This window comes from Salvia miltiorrhiza, chromosome 4, assembly GCF_028751815.1.
Source record: "Salvia miltiorrhiza cultivar Shanhuang (shh) chromosome 4, IMPLAD_Smil_shh, whole genome shotgun sequence".
Classification (NCBI taxonomy): domain Eukaryota; kingdom Viridiplantae; phylum Streptophyta; class Magnoliopsida; order Lamiales; family Lamiaceae; genus Salvia; species Salvia miltiorrhiza.
Window position 1 is genome coordinate 40,059,201 of NC_080390.1, and position 18,660 is coordinate 40,077,860.

Here is an 18,660-nt window from a genome sequence, read left to right on the forward strand (position 1 = left end):
TTTTTGATAAAATAATCGTCAAAATTGAAAATAGAGAATTCAGATCACCTCCCCTTTAAACCCCAAGAAAGGGAGAATACAAATTTATTTAAAAATAGTAAATAAATATAGATACATCATCCCCTTTAAACCCCACCCTCTCTTCTCTATTATTGTCACCCGCTTTTTATGCTCTGAATTTTTGTGTGCTGAATCATCACAAATTTGGACGGACAAAATCTTATGCTCTGAATTTTTGTGTGCTGAATCATCAGAAACTTGGACAAAATCTGAATTTTTATGCTCTGAATTTCATCGAATTTGACAAAATCTGAATTTTTATGCTCTGAATTTCATCGAATTTTTATGCTTGTGAATGTCTGAGTTTGTAATTAAATCTACTCTCAGTACTTACCACAAAAAAATTCCCCTAAATTTAGGTTTACCCTTATATATTTTATGATAAAATCTTAAAATTCCCCTAAATTTAGGTTTCGACAAAATTACCCTTATATATTTATGATAAAATCTTTCTTAAAGGTTAACATTGTATATTAAAGGCATTTCCTTTTTATGCAATAATTTTTTTTGACAAGATATACGCACTATGTAATAAATATATTATATATTTATATTTATATTTTATTTGAGAATTTAATAAAATTAATTAAACTCACACACTCTCTCTCTCACTATCGTCCCTTTCTCTCACAGCTTTATTAATTAAACCCTCAAACCCAGGCGCTGAGAACCCAAATTTTCAGTTTTCATTGCAGCAGGGCTTCGGCGCGAGGTAAATCTCTCTAAAGTTGGGGTTTTGATTCTTGATCTGGCCATGCATCGTATTAAAGAAATGGATTTCTTCCGTGATTGAAAATTGAAGGCATTTTGGCGATTCAACCTTTTTCAGATAATCTATACTTTGTGCTAACTCTCTGCTTGTGATTTGTAATTTTTTGATTTGAAATGTTGGGGGTTTCATACTTTATTTGGTTTAAGTTTGCGACGAGATAAGTTTTGGAGGTTTTCGAATTTAGTTTTGATTCGTGCAAGAATTCATACAACATACTGCACAGTTTTATGGCATATATGTTGTTTTATGCAGCTCAATATTGTCAGTGACACCGTATTATCCGATAGAGGAGCTTTGATAGAATTGTAGAATTGTGTTTGAAATTTATGTTTCTACTGCAGTTATAACCATCATATACCTAGAGCATACATTGTTTGAGTTGCACACAACATTGCCTTATTCATATTATCTCGAAAATCTTTTAATTCTCGTCTTATCAGGTTTTGACTGTTAATCCTTTATAATTGAGATGGGCTTGACACGGGGCATGAAGCGTCCGGTTGAAATTCTATACAAAAGACTGAGTAGTCCGGTCAATCACAGTCATGGTTCTGCTTTTGCGCACAACAAAGGAGCGTTATTTACTATGCTCTCGGAGAGAAATGCAGCTGGAGTTCCAAACTATTCCAAATGTATCAATGGCTTTGGAATACACTTCACTCGGAATTACTCATCCGAAGTATCTTCATCTGAACAAGTTAATCTCATAAAACAACTGAGGGAGAGAACAAGTGCTCCAATAAAGGAAGTGAAATCCGCTCTTGTTGCTTGCGACTGGGATATTGGTGAGCCTACAAATATGCCTTCTTTCCTTTTCTTTTCAAATTTGTATCTGTGCATGCATGATTTATGACGTGTTGTTGCAGAGATTGCATTGATTCCTTTTCTTTTCAAACTTATTTTGTATCTGTGCATGCATATTTTATGACGGGTTGTTGCAGATGCTGCACAGAAGGAGTTAAGGAAAAGAGTCTTTTTCTTTTCAAATAGTACTTATTTTGTATCTGTGCATGCATAATTTATGACGGGTTGTTGCAGAGGCTGCACAGAAGGAGTTAAGGAAAAGAGGTGTTGCACTTGCATCAAAGAAATCTTCTCGAACTGCTGCCGAGGGTTTTCTTGCATTGGCTCAGGATGAGAAGAAGGCGGTACTTGTTGAACTCAACTGTGAAACTGACTTTGTCGCTAGGAATGAAATATTTCAGCATTTGGTATGTATAGTGTTCAACTGATCTCATTTGCTCTCTATTATTTCATTGTAAACTGACTTCATTATCACTATAAATTGGCTACTATCTTTGTATTAAGTAATATTCTGTAATCATAAAATGACATCAAAATGACATCATATTGGCTAGTATTTTTTTTTATTAAGTAATATCCGGTAAACAGAAAAAGACATCATATTCTTCAAGGATCTTTTGTTTCCAAGATTAAGTTTTCATTTATGATTCCCGATGTTTGCAGTTATTCCGTTCCTTTTTCTTGATCTGTTCACGAATATGTCTTTTGTGCAAACTATGATTCTTCTAGGCCTTATGCTTGGCAAAGTCTGCGTTAGTGCTCGAAGGTTCTCCACAAGCATCAGCAACTATTCCAGTCAGTCCTGAGTCTCTGGAGGTGAGAAACTTTCTTAGGAATGTATGGAAAAGAGCACACATTTCTTGACTAGGGATGATGGTACTATTTGTTTTTCCATTGCGCTTTATTCTAACTTCAAATTCTACTTGAAAATCTCACTATGTTATTCCTCAGGTTTAATTAACTTCAAATTCTACTTGAAAATCTCACTATGTTATTCCTCAGGTTTAATTAAAGTTCATGGTTCCTATTATATTGCTTTTACAGGATTTAAAGATAAACTTTGACCATCCTAAGTTAACTGGAGAGAAAACAGTTCAAAATGCAATTACTGAGGTGGCTGTAATGACGGGCGAGAATGTAAAACTTGGAGGGGGTTTTGCAATATCTGTACCTTCATATGGTGTTGTGTCTACGTATCTTCATACAAGTCCCATGCCAGGTAACTTTCTATTTTGTTGTAAAGGTTTGACCTAATTTCTTGTACGAGTCTTCTCTTACTAATACGAGGAACTGATACATGTGTCTTTTCAAATATTGGAATTAATTAATATGAAATGCTATGTCATTTTTAATATTAAATCGAAAGTTCAGGTATAGGACGCATTGCTGGACTTTTATCTCTTGAGGTAGAGGATAAGGATGCTCCTTTGGATGCTGTTCAGCGCGTTGGATCACAAATAGCAATGCATTTGGTTGCTGCGAAACCATTGTTCCTGACGAAGGAAGATGTTTCTTCTGATGCACTTGGCAATGAACGTGATATTCTTAGGTCTCAGGTACTTGTTGGATATTTTATCATCTTGTTGTGGCAATCTTTTAAGACACAACTTCTAGATATGGTTAACTAAAAATATATGTCATTACCTTCAATTGTACTAGTGTGAGACTGGATGGTCTAGATTTTATGTTTGAGGATGTTAGCTTTTAACCCTCTCCGTAAAATTCTCTGTCCAAGTCATGGAGCTTCTAAATGTAAATCTTCGTTGCCGTGGATGTCAATATTTCAGTATTGGTAGTAAATGTATGTCGCTATATTACGCAGGCAGAAAAAACGGGGAAGTCTCAGATGGCTATAGATAAAATGGTTGAAGGTCGACTAAGAAAGTATTTTGAGGAAGTAGTTCTCTTGGAGCAGAAGTTTATCGTGGATGATTCAGTAAACATAACAGTGAGTTGGCCTTTGAAATTTCCTGTCTTCTCTCTGGCTTGTAATTTTGCCTCAACTATTTGATTGATAAAGCATCCCATGCTTGATTCTTCTAAAGCTAAATGGAATAACGATGGAAGGGTTACAAATGATTATTATAAGGCTCTTTTAGCTGTTGATCTGTAGCATTACTGCAGCTTTTATGTCCTATTGATGGTGCTCAAATTACGAAGCATTCATTGGCTTACAAGTCAAATGCTACTCAAATTTGAGAAGTCTCTGTGTATGACAATAGTTGGCTTAAAACCAATTATGAGTATAACTTCTCACAGGAGACTTCTTTTTAGTAGCATTACCTACGGTTGTGTGGCGTGTAGAATGGTTTTGTGGACTATGTTTGCAACTTTACGGTTTATATCATTAATACATCATGCCACTATTGCAGAAAGTGCTGGAGAATCTGTCGAAGGAAGTTGGATCCACCGTGAAGATCGGGAACTTTCTCAGAGTTGAAGTTGGTGAAGGGGTTAAGAGGTAATTTCTGTCTACATTTATACTCTTACTTCATAAACATGGATAATGTAGTAAGTAAACATTTGGTATTTCTTGGTTTATGTCATTACATGTATTATCACAATTTGACCATCATATCTTTTCTAAAGCTCATTCTTGATCCACTCCGTTCTTTTATCGTGCCTCCTTCCCGTTCCCTTTGTTTGTCTTCAAGCAGACTTCTTCCTTCATCATCTTCTCCAAAATGAAGCCATTCATTGTGTATACATTATTTTTGTATTCATCGTGTAAACAGAGGATTAAACGTTTCACGCTCATGTAACTTATTTCGTGCATCCGTAAAAAACAGGAAAACATAAAAGAAGTACAAAACAAGGATTACAAGTCGAGATTGTTGGTTGCTTTTTTGTTATTTCATCTGTTTCTCTCCCTTATTCCTACACATCTGATTGGCTTTCTATGTACAGGCTCGAAGCTGCCGGTGCAACAGAACCTCTGTCTCAGACTGCTTAAAGACGGGAGCGCAAACCCGTCCGTGTTAACATCACAGAGATCGGGGCGAATAGCTTTCTATAACATTGAGAATATTAGGACCTTTATGCATAACGCCTGAAGGATTTCAAGGTGATTTTTGAGGTGTCACTGTATTTTTGCACATTTCTCAACTTTGATAAATTTTGCTAAATATCTAGGAGATAGTTAGAACTAGAATAATCACCATTTTCCATTTGCATTTTCATCTTGCAATCAAGCATTATGGCATGTCCTAGGTGAACTACATGATTTATGATCCAATAACATGTTTTATTATGTCCATAAAAGTTACAAAAACTTGTGATTTTTATTTTTGAATTTACCCAAAGTGCTACACCTTCAAATAAATGAAAACAAATAAATAGGTATTTCCGCTGCTATTCCCACAATAAAGTTTATGATGGAATAAAATAAATATATGACGACGTACTTATATTATCGAGCTCTGAAATCACTCAAGTCTCTAACTAATAATGGTGAGACTATTAGTCTGTGAATCAAACTAACTCGTGTTTCATCAGCATTAGTACACCTATACGTGCAACACGAGCGTTATTCTTAAATAATAATTTAAATAAATAAATATAAAAATAAAATATTGTGTGTAAGTTAATAGAGTTTTAAGTCATTTCTTGATTTTGCACTTTTGACACTGCAACGTATAATTAATCATGTATAAAAATTGGTCTTGACAAAAATAAACCAACATGAGAAAGAAATAGATGTCTTGACTTTTATCGTAATTGCATAAGTGACAATTAGAGGGAATTTTCATCGTTCAAACTTAAATGATAATTTTGGATCAACATGAGTCAATGATTTTTTTTTTTTGGAATTAGAAACTTTTTTATTTGCATTATTTCCTATAAGAATTGCGCTTCCAAAACATCGTATCCCCGTCATGTTATCATCAATCAAGTTTTATTACACAATTCATTTGCATGATCATTATTTCTCAACAACATAACTGGAGTTCCAACCTTTAAGTATATTTCATGATGTGGTATACTCTTGAATATTTGATGTTATTCAAGAATTATAGAGTACGTACATGTAGTACCAAAAACATAAATAAAATTAATCAATATTTGGTTTCCTAATTTTAAAAATATATCATTAAGTATTAAGTTATAAATATGTAATGTGTTTAGTTATTTAAGTATTAAGTTGCAAATATTTATAATGTTTTTGGTAATTTAATATTAATACTATAAATAACATTAAATAAATTTAAAAAATAAGAAAATATATTGATATAAGAAACATATCTGAATTCGTAACTTGAAAATATATTACTAAATAGTAAAGTGTAAATTCATTATATACTTAATTTTAATTTAGAAAAACTATTATTTAACGTATGGTAAACTAAAGTATAAATAAAATAAATATAAAAATATCGAGATAAATAATTTTATTATCAACCCAACAATTTGTCTTAAAATAGTTATTATATGTTGTTAATTTAACACTAATAAGTATGTAAATAGTGTATATCATATTATTATTATTATTCAAAAACATAATTAGAAATAATATACAACATTGCATGCACAATTCCGCCCATTCAAATTCTGCAATACAAAAAAGAAATAAAACTTGAATTCAAATCCCATAAAAAACAGTTTACTAAAATTGTGTTCAGAACTTTCGAAAAAGTCGGTCAATTAGAATTTTAAAAATGGGCGGCAGTTATTGGCAGGAAAATATAGCCGTTAAACTGCTCTTTTATATAATATATAGATATATACATGTCGTTGACTGTGACCAATTGGAAATTTATTCTCGAACTAACACTTAGGATGTGTTTGCTTTTTATCCCTCTAAATAGAGGGATAATATAATGTGATATAAATTTATCGCTTAAAGTGAGGATCACGTTTTTTATATTATTTGATTTGAGGGATAATATATTTATCCACTCGTTATAAAGTGACATAAAATTATACCACCATTTTTAGGGGTATAAAATTATCCCTTTCTCAAGGGATAAAGAGCTATTCGAAAAATTATACAACCTAATTGAATTTTTCATACATCAAAGTAAACGAGGAATAATATGATAAATATAGTTTATCATTTTCTTATACCTCAAAGCAAACACATTATGATATGAAATTCTATTCTCATGTTGGAAAAATGATGCGTATCCAAACGCGTCGTTTTCTTCTCCATCATCATGCTTGTTTGAAACCCTCTTCACTCTCCTTTATCAAAAAATCGTCTTACAAGGCGTTTGGGTAAACTTACTTTTGAGAGCTTAATTAGATTAATTATAAGATATTTTAAAAATTTATAAAATATAATGTATAAGATGATGTTTACTTTACGTGATTAATAAGATATATAATTGAGTATTTTTATTTTCAATACTAAGATTTTCCTTTGAAATGATTTGGTACTTCTACCATTAATCGTGTCTAGAATTTAATTTACCTATATTTTCATTTGTTCAAATAAAATTTTAGTATTCATTTTTTTTATTTGGCCTTCTTGATTACCTGAAATTGAACAATAAAGTTTATATTTGAAATTGTTATTTTATATTTTTTTTAATACGGGTTATTAGCCTGTAAATACACGAACTATTTATATTTTCTAAAATTTAATATGATTTTTATTTTTAGCCCACAAATACATGAACTTAACATTTTTTCTTATTTTTGACATCGACAAGAAAAAAATTCTAATTTACTATTAACGTGAAGGCCGATATACCATGTCATTCATTCTCTATTCAAAATAATGAATCAAATTACTCTATTCAAGTGCATATTTTGTAGTCCACATTATGTATTTCGACCTCCACCTCAACAATAAATAGAGTTTTTTTATATCGATGTCAAAAATCAGAAAAAAAATATTAAATTCGTATATTTGTGAGCTAATAATAAAAGTCATATTAAATTTTAAAAAATATAAAAAGCTCATGTATTTACTGGCTAATATATAACCCTTTTAATACACTTCACATTTTGCAAACGAAAGATTATTGGCACGCGTACACTCAACCTAATCATCACATTATTCATTAAAGAATATATTTTTTTTCTTCACAATACAAAAAAGTAACTAAATATCTATTAATATATTTTAATGACTTGGGCTGTCAAATGTAACGTAATTTTTTTAATTAGTGGATTCGTTTTAACCACTAATGTGACCAATGATTATCCTTAAGAAATTAATTTATGTTGCATGTCAATTACTCCTTCAATCCCGCGAAGCTTGAGCAGTATTCTTTTTTAGGTTATTCTACGAAACTTGAGTACTTTCTTCATATGATAAATTTTTTCCCTTATTCACATTTTTCACTTTTTCACCTACCATACTTAATACGCAAAATACTAATTCTTTAAAATTTGTGCCAAAAATAAATTGCTTAAACTTCATAGGACGAAGGGAGTATTACTTAAGAAATAGAGATATGTTTTTGTTGTGCCTGGTTCGCTATCATAATGTTTTACTATTAATATGTGACTGTGAAACATTTCATATGCTTACACATATAAGGTTGTAATGAAACACTATGTCACCGCCCACAAAAAATGTCCTAAACATTGTGTTTGGCCGGTTCTTTTATCACTCGGGCGGACAGATTTTTTTTGTACTGTCTCCTGGGTTTTAAAAAGCCCGAGGCGCACGAGACGCAAACATGCCTCGGAGCCTAGGCGCCGCAGGGCTTTAAGCGCAGGCGTGGGCTTTTCGTAGGCGAGGCACAGTAAAGCCTAAAAAATTCTAATATATTTACCTACATTATATTTTATACCAAAAACACAACTTAAAACCACAAATAGTACTTAAACACACATATACTTAATCCAAAACACACAAATACTTAAGTTTTAAAATACGCAAGTCTAAAAGTACGATCAAATATCAAACAAGTAATCAATAATCATCATCCTCAAGCCCATCATCCTCAAATGCGTCATCCCCATCTCCATCATCTTTGTCTTCACCAATGTCCTCTTCCATCTCATTCACTTCCCTCTCCTCATCCGCATCTTCATTCTCATCTAAAAGCCTTCTCGAACTCGAAGCAACTACACTCTTTCCTTTATCAACTCTAGATGCCCGTCTAGTGCTATAAATAGGATCATTAGCTCCCGAAGCCTTACTAACGACATTCCATGTCAAATCACCATCCTCAAACACAAGATCATCTTCATTAGAAGATTCCCCATCCATATGTCCAACCAACCATTCATTGCTATCATCAATCTCTTCTAATAGAATAGGATCTATTGTGTCTTTCCTCTTGTATCGCCTTTCCAAAGTACGATTATACTTCACATAAACCAATTTATTGAGCCGATCTTGTGCCAATCGGTTTCTCTTCTTGGTATGAAGCTATAAAAATATAAAAGATAATAGGTTAAAATCATATTTATGTATTATAGTCAAAGTAAAATAAAATAATAGCTTACATGATCAAAGACACTCCAATTTCTCTCACATCCGGTAGCATTACAAGTGAGGCTAAGAAATTTTATCGCAAATGATTTGAGGTTGGGACTTGAAGATCCATAACAAGACCACCATTAATCCGCTATAGACATTTTAAAAATGACGGTTTGTTAGAATATGAAACATTAATTAATTCAACACTTAATTAGATTTTCAAATATAAAATGTTACATGGTGATTTGACCTTTCTATGTCTAATTTCCATTGCATTGCCAAATAGACCCTCTGCATTTTTGTAGGCATCCAACTCAACCATGACCTTGTCTTGAGTTGCTTCATCGGGAATCAACCTTTGAATGCATTCATACAAGCCTTGCTCAATCTCTTGGCAACTCACTTGATCCGGATTATCATAATAGATTTCCGGATTAAGAAAGTATCTGGCCGCATGTAAAGGACGGTGAAGTTGGCAATCCCATCTTTTATCAATGATCCCAAACGCTTCTTGTAATGCTCCTCCTTGTGACCAAAACTCTTAGCAATAGCCTCCTTAGCTCTATCCATAGCTTCATAAATGTACCCCATAGCCGGTTTTTTATCCCCATCAACCATCCGAAGTACCGTTACAAAAGGACCTCCCAACTTAAGAACATACAACACATTCCTCCAAAATGTGTCTTGCAAAATATAAGCTGTCACCTTCTTTCCCCCCGCTTCCTTTGCCCACTTTGAAGCATTCCACTCTTCCGAAGTCACCATCTTCCTCAAATTGTTCTTTTGCTTATGATATTGTGCAAGAGTGATAAAGGAAGTTGCAAACCTTGTGACCGTCGGTCGATGCAAATTCCTTTGATTTGTGAATCTTCTCATCATGTTGACAACGACGACGTGGTTATATATATAACCATTCATGAAGATCGCCTTCTTGAGGGCATTCTTGATCTTTGGAAGCTTTCCAATATCCTCCAACATCAAGTCCACGCAATGTGCGGCACATGGAGTCCAATAAAGATGTGGTCTTTTTGTCATAAGCAATTTCCCTATCATAAAAGATTAAAAGCTTTAATACTTAAAAAAATAATAAAGTGATTGTATAAAATTGAAGATGATTTAAATTTCTTACCCGCTTTGACATAGTTAGATGCATTATCCATCACCACTTGCACAACATTTGCCTCTCCAACTTCCTCAACAATAGAATCAAGCATTTGAAACAAAGTGATTGCGTCTTTCACAACTTCGGATACTTCCACCAATTTGATGAACACGAACCCTTTTGGAGAATTGACAAGGAAGTTCACAATATCCTTTTGCACCACCGAATCACGCCATCCATCGGATAAAATAGAACATCCCTTTGTGGCCCATTCTTTCTTGAACTCCAACACTTTGGTGTCCGTGTCTTCCACTTCCTTTTGAAGAAAAGGAACTCTTAGCTCATACATGCTCGGTGGTTCCAATCTGGGACCATATTGTCCAATTTCTTCAACCATGTTCTTGAAACTATCACTAGTGGCCGGATGAAAAGGAATAGCATTGTCATAAAAGAACCTTGCAATTGCTTTACAAGCTCTTTCCCTACATAACTTGTCACTAGCACCAAAGACTCATTTTCTTTCTTTTCTTCCCTTCAATACTTCATGAGTTTGAGAACTAGGTTGGCTACAAGCAAGATAAACATCTAAAGGACCTTTCATCCTCTTTGGAGCCGGGGCCTTCTTACTCGTCATGGTGCGTGAGCTACCTCCAATTTCCATCTCTTCATCCTCTTCTTCATCATCAACATCTTCAACACATTGAGGTGGATTTTTAGCAAAATGCTTCATCACTTTGCTAGTTGCTTTCTTTATCATATAAGCATTCACTTCTACTCGAACATGTTCCGGAGCCTTAGGATATTTCTTTGCATTCCTATAACCACCCATTATATGTTGTTTCATGCGAAATGCTCCTCCATTTGTCACTTTTAGACAAAATTGACAAGTCCACGCATAAGGATTGTTTGGATTCGGTGTCCCATATTTTCTAGCCGGATCCCGCTCATCATCAACCCCCGTTGATGATGATACACGGGACTTACCCGAAGACATTGAGATTTTGAGAGTAAAACTGAAATTAAAAAAATAAAATTTATTCAATTATAAATTTATAATATCAATCAAAACTGAAATTATAAAAAAGAACTTAAAAAACTGAATTTAGTTAACTACAATATTGAAACTGAAATTAAAGAAACTAAACAAACTTAAAGCCTACCAAACTAAACTAAAGAAATTAACAAAACTCACCTGGAGGCTGGCGGCGGCGGAGGCTGGCTGGCAGCGCCGGTAGGTGAGCAAAGGGGGGACAGGACGCAGAGGAGAGAAGAGAGGAGAAAGTGAGGCTGCTATGTTATGTTTTAATTTCAAAAAAAAGTGTAACTTAAAACCCTAAACCTAATTCTACAAAAGGCGTGCGCCCTAGGGAAAGCGTGCCTGGGCGCGCTTTTAACGCCTTTCTGCGCCTCTGCTGCGCCTCTTGTAGGCTGCAGCACCTACATAAAAAAAGCCCTCCACCCATGCGCCTTGCTTAAGGCGCGCGCCTGGGCGCGCTTTTTTAAACCCAGACTGTCTCACGATCGATCAGCTAGTTATTTCGTAATTTAAAAAAAATTACTTCTTACGATTATTTAATAATATTTTTTTCTAATTGAAGAGGCAAATATCTCCTATCTTCGTCCAGAAACTATTAACCAGGACGTCGTCGTTAGGGGTGTGCAGCGGGTTGGATCCGGACCGATCCGTCAGGTCCTATTTTGAGAGGACGGACCGACCCGATCCGAAAAATGTGTGCGGGCTGACTCGGACCGAACCCAAGAAACGGGTCCGGTTCGGTCCGGGTTCGACCCGTCGAGGTGGGAATAATTTTTTTTTCCTGTTTCGCACTTAATTTTCATACATAAAACATAATAAATACGATACCAACACATATCAATATCATAGTTCCATCATTCGCAATCCACAATCACAACAAAAAACATAAATCAAAATCAATCCTCCTTTAGTTTTAAATTTTTTTGAAATTTAATATTATTAATATTATTATTAATATTATTATAAATATTAAATATATAAAATAAATAATTAATTTTTAATGATATGGGTCGGTCCAGGTTCGACCGGGTCTCGACCCGAACCGACCCGGAAAAAACCGATTCTAAGAATTAGACCCGACCCGGATCATACATATACAATGGGTCGGTTCGGTCCGGACCAAACCCTTCGGTCCGGTTCGGGTTTGCTCACCCCTAGTCGTCGTGAGCACCTACTACAAGGAAAATGATTTTCCGAAACTCATGCGCACGTTATCAAGTATTGGTGGTGATCAATTGATTGGTAGGTTTAGAGCGTCGATTTTGGGCATTTTCGGATTGCTCAAGACTTGAAGCCACTGGTATAATACGTCGTACCAAAAATATATTGTTTGATGAACAAGTTGTTATAACTTTGCATATTTTAGCTCATCACCAAAAGCAAAGAACGGCATGAGTTAATTTTGAGTGTTCTAGGGAAATAATTTATAGAAATTTTAGACAAGTGATAAACTTTATAATTTCACTTCAATGAGAGTTACTTAAAAAACCTGAACCAATACTTGATGGTTGTACACACGAGAGGTGAAAATGGTTTAAGGTATGCATTTACTTTTAATTTCTTAATTAGCTTATATGTAAAATCAATATACTTATTTTTGTTTTTTGGTAGGGGTGCTTATGAGCACTAGATGTTACCCATATCAAAGTTCGTGTTCCTAGAGAATACAAACCTAGATATCGAACATGAAAAAATGAAATTGCTACCAATGTGTTAGGAGTATGCTCCATGGATATGCAGTTTATCTATGTTTTATCTGGATGGGATCAGCGGCTGATGGGAAAGTGTTAAGAGATGCAATCAGTAGGCGAAATAGTTTGGTCGTTCCTTGTGGTAAGATTGTTATCACACTTTAAAAAATGTAAAAGGACTGTACAAAAAATAATCAAAACTAACACATGACTATATGATTGATAATGTTCATATTATTTGGTGGTCGCTGGATACACAAATGGTGAAGGATTTCTTGCACCATTTCGAGGTCAAAGATACCATTTGAATGATTGGAGTGATAGACACGAACCTACTGCCGAAGAATTCTTTAATATGAAGCATTCTTCAGTTAGAAATGTGATAGAAAGAATGTTTAGCTTATTAAAGAATCTTTGGGGTATCCTTAGAAGTCCTTCATTCTATCCAATAAAGTTTCACAACCGGATCATCCTCACATGTTGTTTGTACTTCTATTAAAGCTCCTCTATCGGATAATATGGTCTCACTGACAATATTGAGTTGCATAAAACAACATATATGCCAATTCAAAAAAAAAAACATATATGCCATAAAACTGTGCAGTATGTTGTATGAATTCTTGCACGAATCAAAACTAAATTCGAAACCCTCCAAAACTTATCTCGTCACAAACTTAAACCAAAGAAAGTATGAAACCCCCAACATTTCAAATAGAAAAATTACAAATCACAAGCAAAGAGTGAGCACAAAGTATAGATTATCTGAAAATGGTTGAATCGCCAAAATGCCTTAAATTTTCAATCACTGAAGAAATCCATTTCTTGAATACGATGCATGACCGGATCAGGAATTCAATTTGATGGACTCCGGAGATGGTTCAACGGCGAAGAACGTCGTTGCTATAGCATCCGATTTTAAGGTATTTTTTAACGGTTCGAAGTTGGTTAATTCGGGGAAGAAGCTTACAGACGCTTCCGTAGCGGAGATTCCGTCACTCCATGGAGATTCCAGAGATGTATCTGGATTGCTCCATTTGAGAACTAGAGTTCAGTTGAATTTCGGATTCGGAGCTGGCTTCGCCAAGGTTTTGTCGATGGCATTGGGGTCTTTGGCTTTGTCTTCGTCGCACCAAGCTTCTTTTCTCCGATTCAATTTCTGATGTGGAATTGCGTTCCCGTCTGTGAGAAATGTTGGCGGCTAAATGCCTACGCCCTGTTGTGGAAGAGCTGTATGCATCTTCTCAAGCTGCTCGTTTGAAAGAGGATTATCTGTTGTTCGTCCACAAAATTTATGAATTGCTCGATGTGGTGAGGAATATAGTTTCGTAGGAGGATGAGGATGCAACGCTGGGACTGAGTAAGTGGCGGAGGTGGCGGTCGCCGCCGCATGTGTAGCGGCGAGGAGACAGAGAGGGAGAGAGAGGCGGTTGGCGTGAGAGAGAAAGAAAGAAAGATAGAAGAAGAGAGTGAGGGGTGAGAGGCGAGGGGCGGAGGCGATATGCCGACGGCGATTCCAGCGAGAGGGGGAGGCTGTCGAGGAGAGAGATTGAGAGAATGGTGGAGGTGGGCCCCGCATTTAACTAAAAAATAATAAAAAAAGGTTGACTAACGGAAGAATTAACTGCGTTTGGTCAGAGGAATTTAATTGAGCGATTTTTAAGATTTCGGGAGCCTATTTGCACACACAGTGAAATAAGGGGAGCTATATGCTGTAGGAACTACTACTTGAAGGGCCTATTTGCACATTTTCCCTAAAAATTATATAAAGTAACATCTTATTGTTTATTTGGGATATGTTTTTATTTATTTAGATTTTAGTAGTATGTTTTAGTAAATATCCATACGTAAAAAAAAGAAATTATGTCATTTAAAAATAAAAGAAAATTAGAAGATAGAGTAAATGATGGGATAATTGTAGTGTAAATGATGATGAAGGTATGAGTGGCACATCAGAAATGAAGACACTCTCAAGTTGAGAGAGAGAGAGAGAGAGAGAATGGGCGTGATCGGGCGTCCTGCTCCTTGTTGTAGTCCGCTGGTTTATCCGAAAGCTAAGACGAGTGCGAGAGTGAGTGTGAGTTTATCAATTGAATTCCTGAAGAGGAGGAGGAAGCAAATTGGAATGGTGAAGGCACTGGAGCAACCTGGGGGTAAGATGGTGGTGGAGTTGGTTGGGGCCTTCAATGAACTGACGGAGAGGATGAGCGTCCTCTCCTCCAGCTCCTCCCGCCTCCTCTTCAAGACCCTCAAGCTCTCTCTCCCTATTCTCCATTCCCTCCCCCTTCTCCCCGACGGCCGCGACCCCCTCTCTAGGGCTCTCTCCCTCGCCCTTTTTCTCGCCCATCTCCAGGTACCTATTTCCTTTCATTTCTAACTACTAGGCTTCAATTCACCTTCTATCTAAATTTGGGGATACTCAGTGTTATCTTTATCTGCTTTGTTTAAAATCTGTATGTCTTTAAGAATTTGTCTGTAGACATGTATGTTGTTATCTATCTAGCTCCATTTTGGGTTGTGGCCTGAGGGTGTATAGTAGTATTTTAAGAGAGAGAGTATTGATGCTGGTGTGGCTGCAGATGGATGCTGAGGCCATTTGTGCTGGAATATTGAGACAAGTAATCGAGGGAGGTATGATATCCATGAATGAAGTGAGGGAACGCATTGGCATGGGCACTGCTCATCTTCTACATGAAAGCATGCGCTTAAACAACATTTCTTCCAAGGTGGAGGCGTTAGATGACGAGAGTGCATTTGCATTGAGGAAATTCTGCCTCACATACTACGACGTCAGGGCCATCATACTAGACTTGGTTCTAAAGCTTGACATGATGAGGCACCTTGATCATCTCCCGAGGTACAAGCAGCAAATGGTTTCTGTACAAGTTATGAAGATATACGCCCCACTAGCACACGCCGTTGGCATCACCAGTTTATCCATGGAACTCGAGGATCTTTCCTTCAGATACATGTTTCCTTATTCATACCTTTATGTCGACACATGGTTGAGGAGCCATGAGACTGTAAGCAAGCCTCTGCTGGACATGTACGAGGACCAGCTCCTTAACTCCCTCACATCTGACCAATGTTTAACTGAAATGGTGCAGCACGTCTCTGTTGAAGGTCGTTTCAAGAGTCGTTACAGTACTATGAAGAAACTATTGAGAGATGGGCGTAAACCTGAGCAAGTGAACGACATCTTAGGATTAAGAGTAGTTATAACTCCATTATCTGGAGTTAATTCATCTGAGATTGGAGAAAAAGCTTGCTATAGAGCACGTGATATCATCCAGTCCCTATGGAAAGAAATTCCTAGCAGGTTCAAGGATTATATCACGCGGCCCAAGTTTAATGGATACAAGAGTTTACACATGGCCGTTGATATCAGTGACAATGGTAGGAATAGGCCGCTGATGGAAATACAGATACGAACAGCTGAGATGGACATGTTGGCAGCTGGTGGAACTGCATCCCATGCATTATACAAAGGTGGCCTTACCAATCCAGAAGAGGTAAGACCAAGCTAGTACAGAGACATGCTTATCTTTAGAATCAGTAATCTTGAATATAGCATCCTCTTGTTTCATCAGTTTGAAAGTTTACTATGATTACTATTACCCTAGGTAGTTATATGCAGGACTAAGAATAAACATGTGTAAAACTAAAATCTTCGGCTACTACTGAGTTTCAGGCAAAGCGGCTTAAGGCTATTATGATGGCTGCGGCTGAACTAGCAGCACTACGTCTTAGAGATTTGCCTTCCTCAACTCCAAAGGGTCTAGATGATAGCAGAAACCGAGTGTTCCATCTTCTAGATAAGAATGGAGATGGTAAGATCAGCGTTGAGGAACTTATGGAGGTAATGGAAGAGCTTGGTGCTGAAGGGGAAGATGCCCGGGAGATGATGCAGCTCCTTGATTCAAATAGTGATGGCCTGCTTAGCTCGGACGAATTTGACTTGTTCCAGAAACAGGTAGCTGTTTAGTGCCATATTACTGTATTAATCTTTTATTACCGATAAGCATTCATGCGATTCTAGGAGGAGATATATGCATTTTGGTATATGATTTGATACCTCTGTGCAATGAAAGAGTGATTCCGCTTGTGTTGCACTTGCAGGTTAAACTCATTCGGAATTTGGAATACAGAGATGGGCAATACAAGATTGAGTTGGATGAGATTGAGAAGCTTCTTCAAATAGAGGATACAACTCAACCAACTCTAGGGTAATCGAGTGAACTGCCATTCCACCATAGATACGGTCTACTCAGAAGCTTTTAGTTGTGTGCTTCCCAGTAGACTATTGTATATGTGAATCATGTAAATTAAACTCACTAAATATCATATGCATGTTGCCAAACCAATAAAATAGACTCATGTCACGGTGCTGAGGCCTCAAAAATTAACAGACTCATGTCACGGTGCCCCTGTGGTCCATAAGAATGGTCTGCCTTGATTGCAGAATAATCAGGGAAACAATCAAGCATCTCCTGATTACCCATGCCACTCCACTGTAGATTAAGTTTACGATAGAAATGGATTAGTGTACCATCAATTCAATAAATTTGCATAAATACTGTTGGAAATACAAACTTCTATAAGAATTTCATACTTTCATTTTCATCTTTGTCAAGCTTGGTATTCATAATTACCACCATGGGGGGCCAAACAATTTCTTTATCAGCTCTCTTGTCCAATGAGAATTTGCGCGTAGCTCCTGGTCTTTGACATCAAAAAATAAGGTTGTAATAAAGAAAGGGACATGTCATAATGAATTCCAAGCTAGTGAAACAAGAAAGGCATGGATCTTCAATACGCAATCAAAGGATTTATCTTATCACCCAATACCTCACCAGCTGGCACTGCCGATGTTCTCCTTCTTTTAAGTTCCTCATCCAATATTCCTTGGCATGCTGGGCAATGCCACTGTCTTTCAGGTTCATTAATCTCCTTAACAGTTAAATTGTCCAAGCACTGAAAAAGCTCCTTAAACCACTTGTTCTTTTTTTTCGTCTCATGGCTTTTCTGGCTTTGATCTGAATCAAAGTCATCACTCAGAGCATCATCTGACTCATCATCAACTTCATGAAAGGCCTGATTATCAGTTGCTTGAGCTGAGGGCTGAGAAGAAGCGGCTCTAGTGTTCCATACTGGAGGTGCTGCATCATAGTCAGAGTTAGGATTACGACCAGATGGCTGTTGTTTAGTATACCCTCTGCCGGAGCCCTGTCCAAGCCCTCCATCATCTCTGAAGTCAAGTTTCTTCACAGTGTCAGTATGCCATGCCTTAGGGGTGGAATGCTGGGGAAAACACTGTCTTGAAGCATTATTCTTGTTTTTGCCTTTGACTGATGGATCAGAAGTAACTGCATCATAAGGATTCCTAATCCCTTTCCTCACAATGATCAATAAGAGAACCAAAGCATCAGTTTCCAGCATATGCAGGGTAATATTTAAGACAATTAAATACTATGGTATGAATGGGTTTCAAAAAAAAAAAAATACTATGGTATGAACTACAATTAGCTAAGCATTTAACCATTTCATCTCTAAAAGATATGACCAAGAAGAATGCTTGTGAAGAAAAAACCATTGCAAAAGATGGCGCATTATGCATGCAAATTTATCATATATCAACGCCACGGAAGAGAATATAAAACACTCTTTGAGGAAAACGAGGGTCTCAGAGGCATTTCCTGGTTCTAGACCAATAATGCTTGCAGAAAATTACACATTTACCAAGCATCATCTATTATTCTGAAAGTCTTTTCTTCATTTTTTTTTCTGGTAATTGTAAATAGTTGCAGATAGAAAATAAGC

The 18,660-nt window shown here is 36.2% G+C and overlaps 3 protein-coding genes and 2 pseudogenes across 3 annotated transcripts; 2 read left to right on the forward strand and 3 right to left on the reverse strand.

Moving 5' to 3' along the window:
* The first annotated feature begins 263 nt into the window (after positions 1 to 263).
* LOC131021638 (elongation factor Ts, mitochondrial-like) lies at positions 264 to 4,897 on the forward strand. Its single transcript, XM_057950893.1, has 9 exons — positions 264 to 772; positions 1,273 to 1,617; positions 1,871 to 2,043; positions 2,366 to 2,452; positions 2,681 to 2,855; positions 3,008 to 3,192; positions 3,459 to 3,584; positions 4,009 to 4,097; positions 4,544 to 4,897. The coding sequence occupies exons 2-9, from the start codon at positions 1,302 to 1,304 to the stop codon at positions 4,587 to 4,589; spliced, it is 1,197 nt and encodes a 398-aa protein (XP_057806876.1). The 5' UTR covers positions 264 to 772; positions 1,273 to 1,301; the 3' UTR covers positions 4,590 to 4,897.
* A 3,397-nt stretch (positions 4,898 to 8,294) lies between these two features.
* Positions 8,295 to 10,236, reverse strand: LOC131021639 (uncharacterized; annotated as a pseudogene).
* Positions 10,237 to 10,627: 391 nt separating this feature from the next.
* LOC131023425 (uncharacterized) lies at positions 10,628 to 11,110 on the reverse strand. The gene has a single exon (XM_057952966.1). The coding sequence runs from the start codon at positions 11,108 to 11,110 to the stop codon at positions 10,628 to 10,630; it is 483 nt and encodes a 160-aa protein (XP_057808949.1).
* A 3,631-nt stretch (positions 11,111 to 14,741) lies between these two features.
* LOC131021640 (probable GTP diphosphokinase CRSH, chloroplastic) lies at positions 14,742 to 17,209 on the forward strand. Its single transcript, XM_057950894.1, has 4 exons — positions 14,742 to 15,193; positions 15,420 to 16,352; positions 16,532 to 16,813; positions 16,960 to 17,209. Exons 1-4 carry the CDS (start codon positions 14,840 to 14,842, stop codon positions 17,068 to 17,070), a joined length of 1,680 nt encoding a protein of 559 aa, XP_057806877.1. The 5' UTR covers positions 14,742 to 14,839; the 3' UTR covers positions 17,071 to 17,209.
* A 10-nt stretch (positions 17,210 to 17,219) lies between these two features.
* LOC131023426 (protein SUPPRESSOR OF GENE SILENCING 3-like) lies at positions 17,220 to 18,279 on the reverse strand (annotated as a pseudogene).
* Between the last annotated feature and the right edge of the window lie 381 nt (positions 18,280 to 18,660).

What these genes read in the sequence shown, in the direction of transcription:
- LOC131021638 (XM_057950893.1), top strand. Translation starts at nt 1,302, where the DNA reads ATGGGCTTGACACGGGGCATGAAGCGTCCGGTTGAAATTCTATACAAA. An exon ending in TCATACAAGTCCCATGCCAG is followed by an intron (nt 2,856 to 3,007) that starts GTAACTTTCTAT and finishes TCGAAAGTTCAG; the next exon opens with GTATAGGACGCATTGCTGGA. An exon ending in GTTGGTGAAGGGGTTAAGAG is followed by an intron (nt 4,098 to 4,543) that starts GTAATTTCTGTC and finishes TTCTATGTACAG; the next exon opens with GCTCGAAGCTGCCGGTGCAA.
- LOC131021640 (XM_057950894.1), top strand. Translation starts at nt 14,840, where the DNA reads ATGGGCGTGATCGGGCGTCCTGCTCCTTGTTGTAGTCCGCTGGTTTAT. An exon ending in TTTTTCTCGCCCATCTCCAG is followed by an intron (nt 15,194 to 15,419) that starts GTACCTATTTCC and finishes GTGTGGCTGCAG; the next exon opens with ATGGATGCTGAGGCCATTTG. An exon ending in GCCTTACCAATCCAGAAGAG is followed by an intron (nt 16,353 to 16,531) that starts GTAAGACCAAGC and finishes ACTGAGTTTCAG; the next exon opens with GCAAAGCGGCTTAAGGCTAT.
- LOC131023425 (XM_057952966.1), bottom strand. Translation starts at nt 11,110, where the DNA reads ATGTCTTCGGGTAAGTCCCGTGTATCATCATCAACGGGGGTTGATGAT.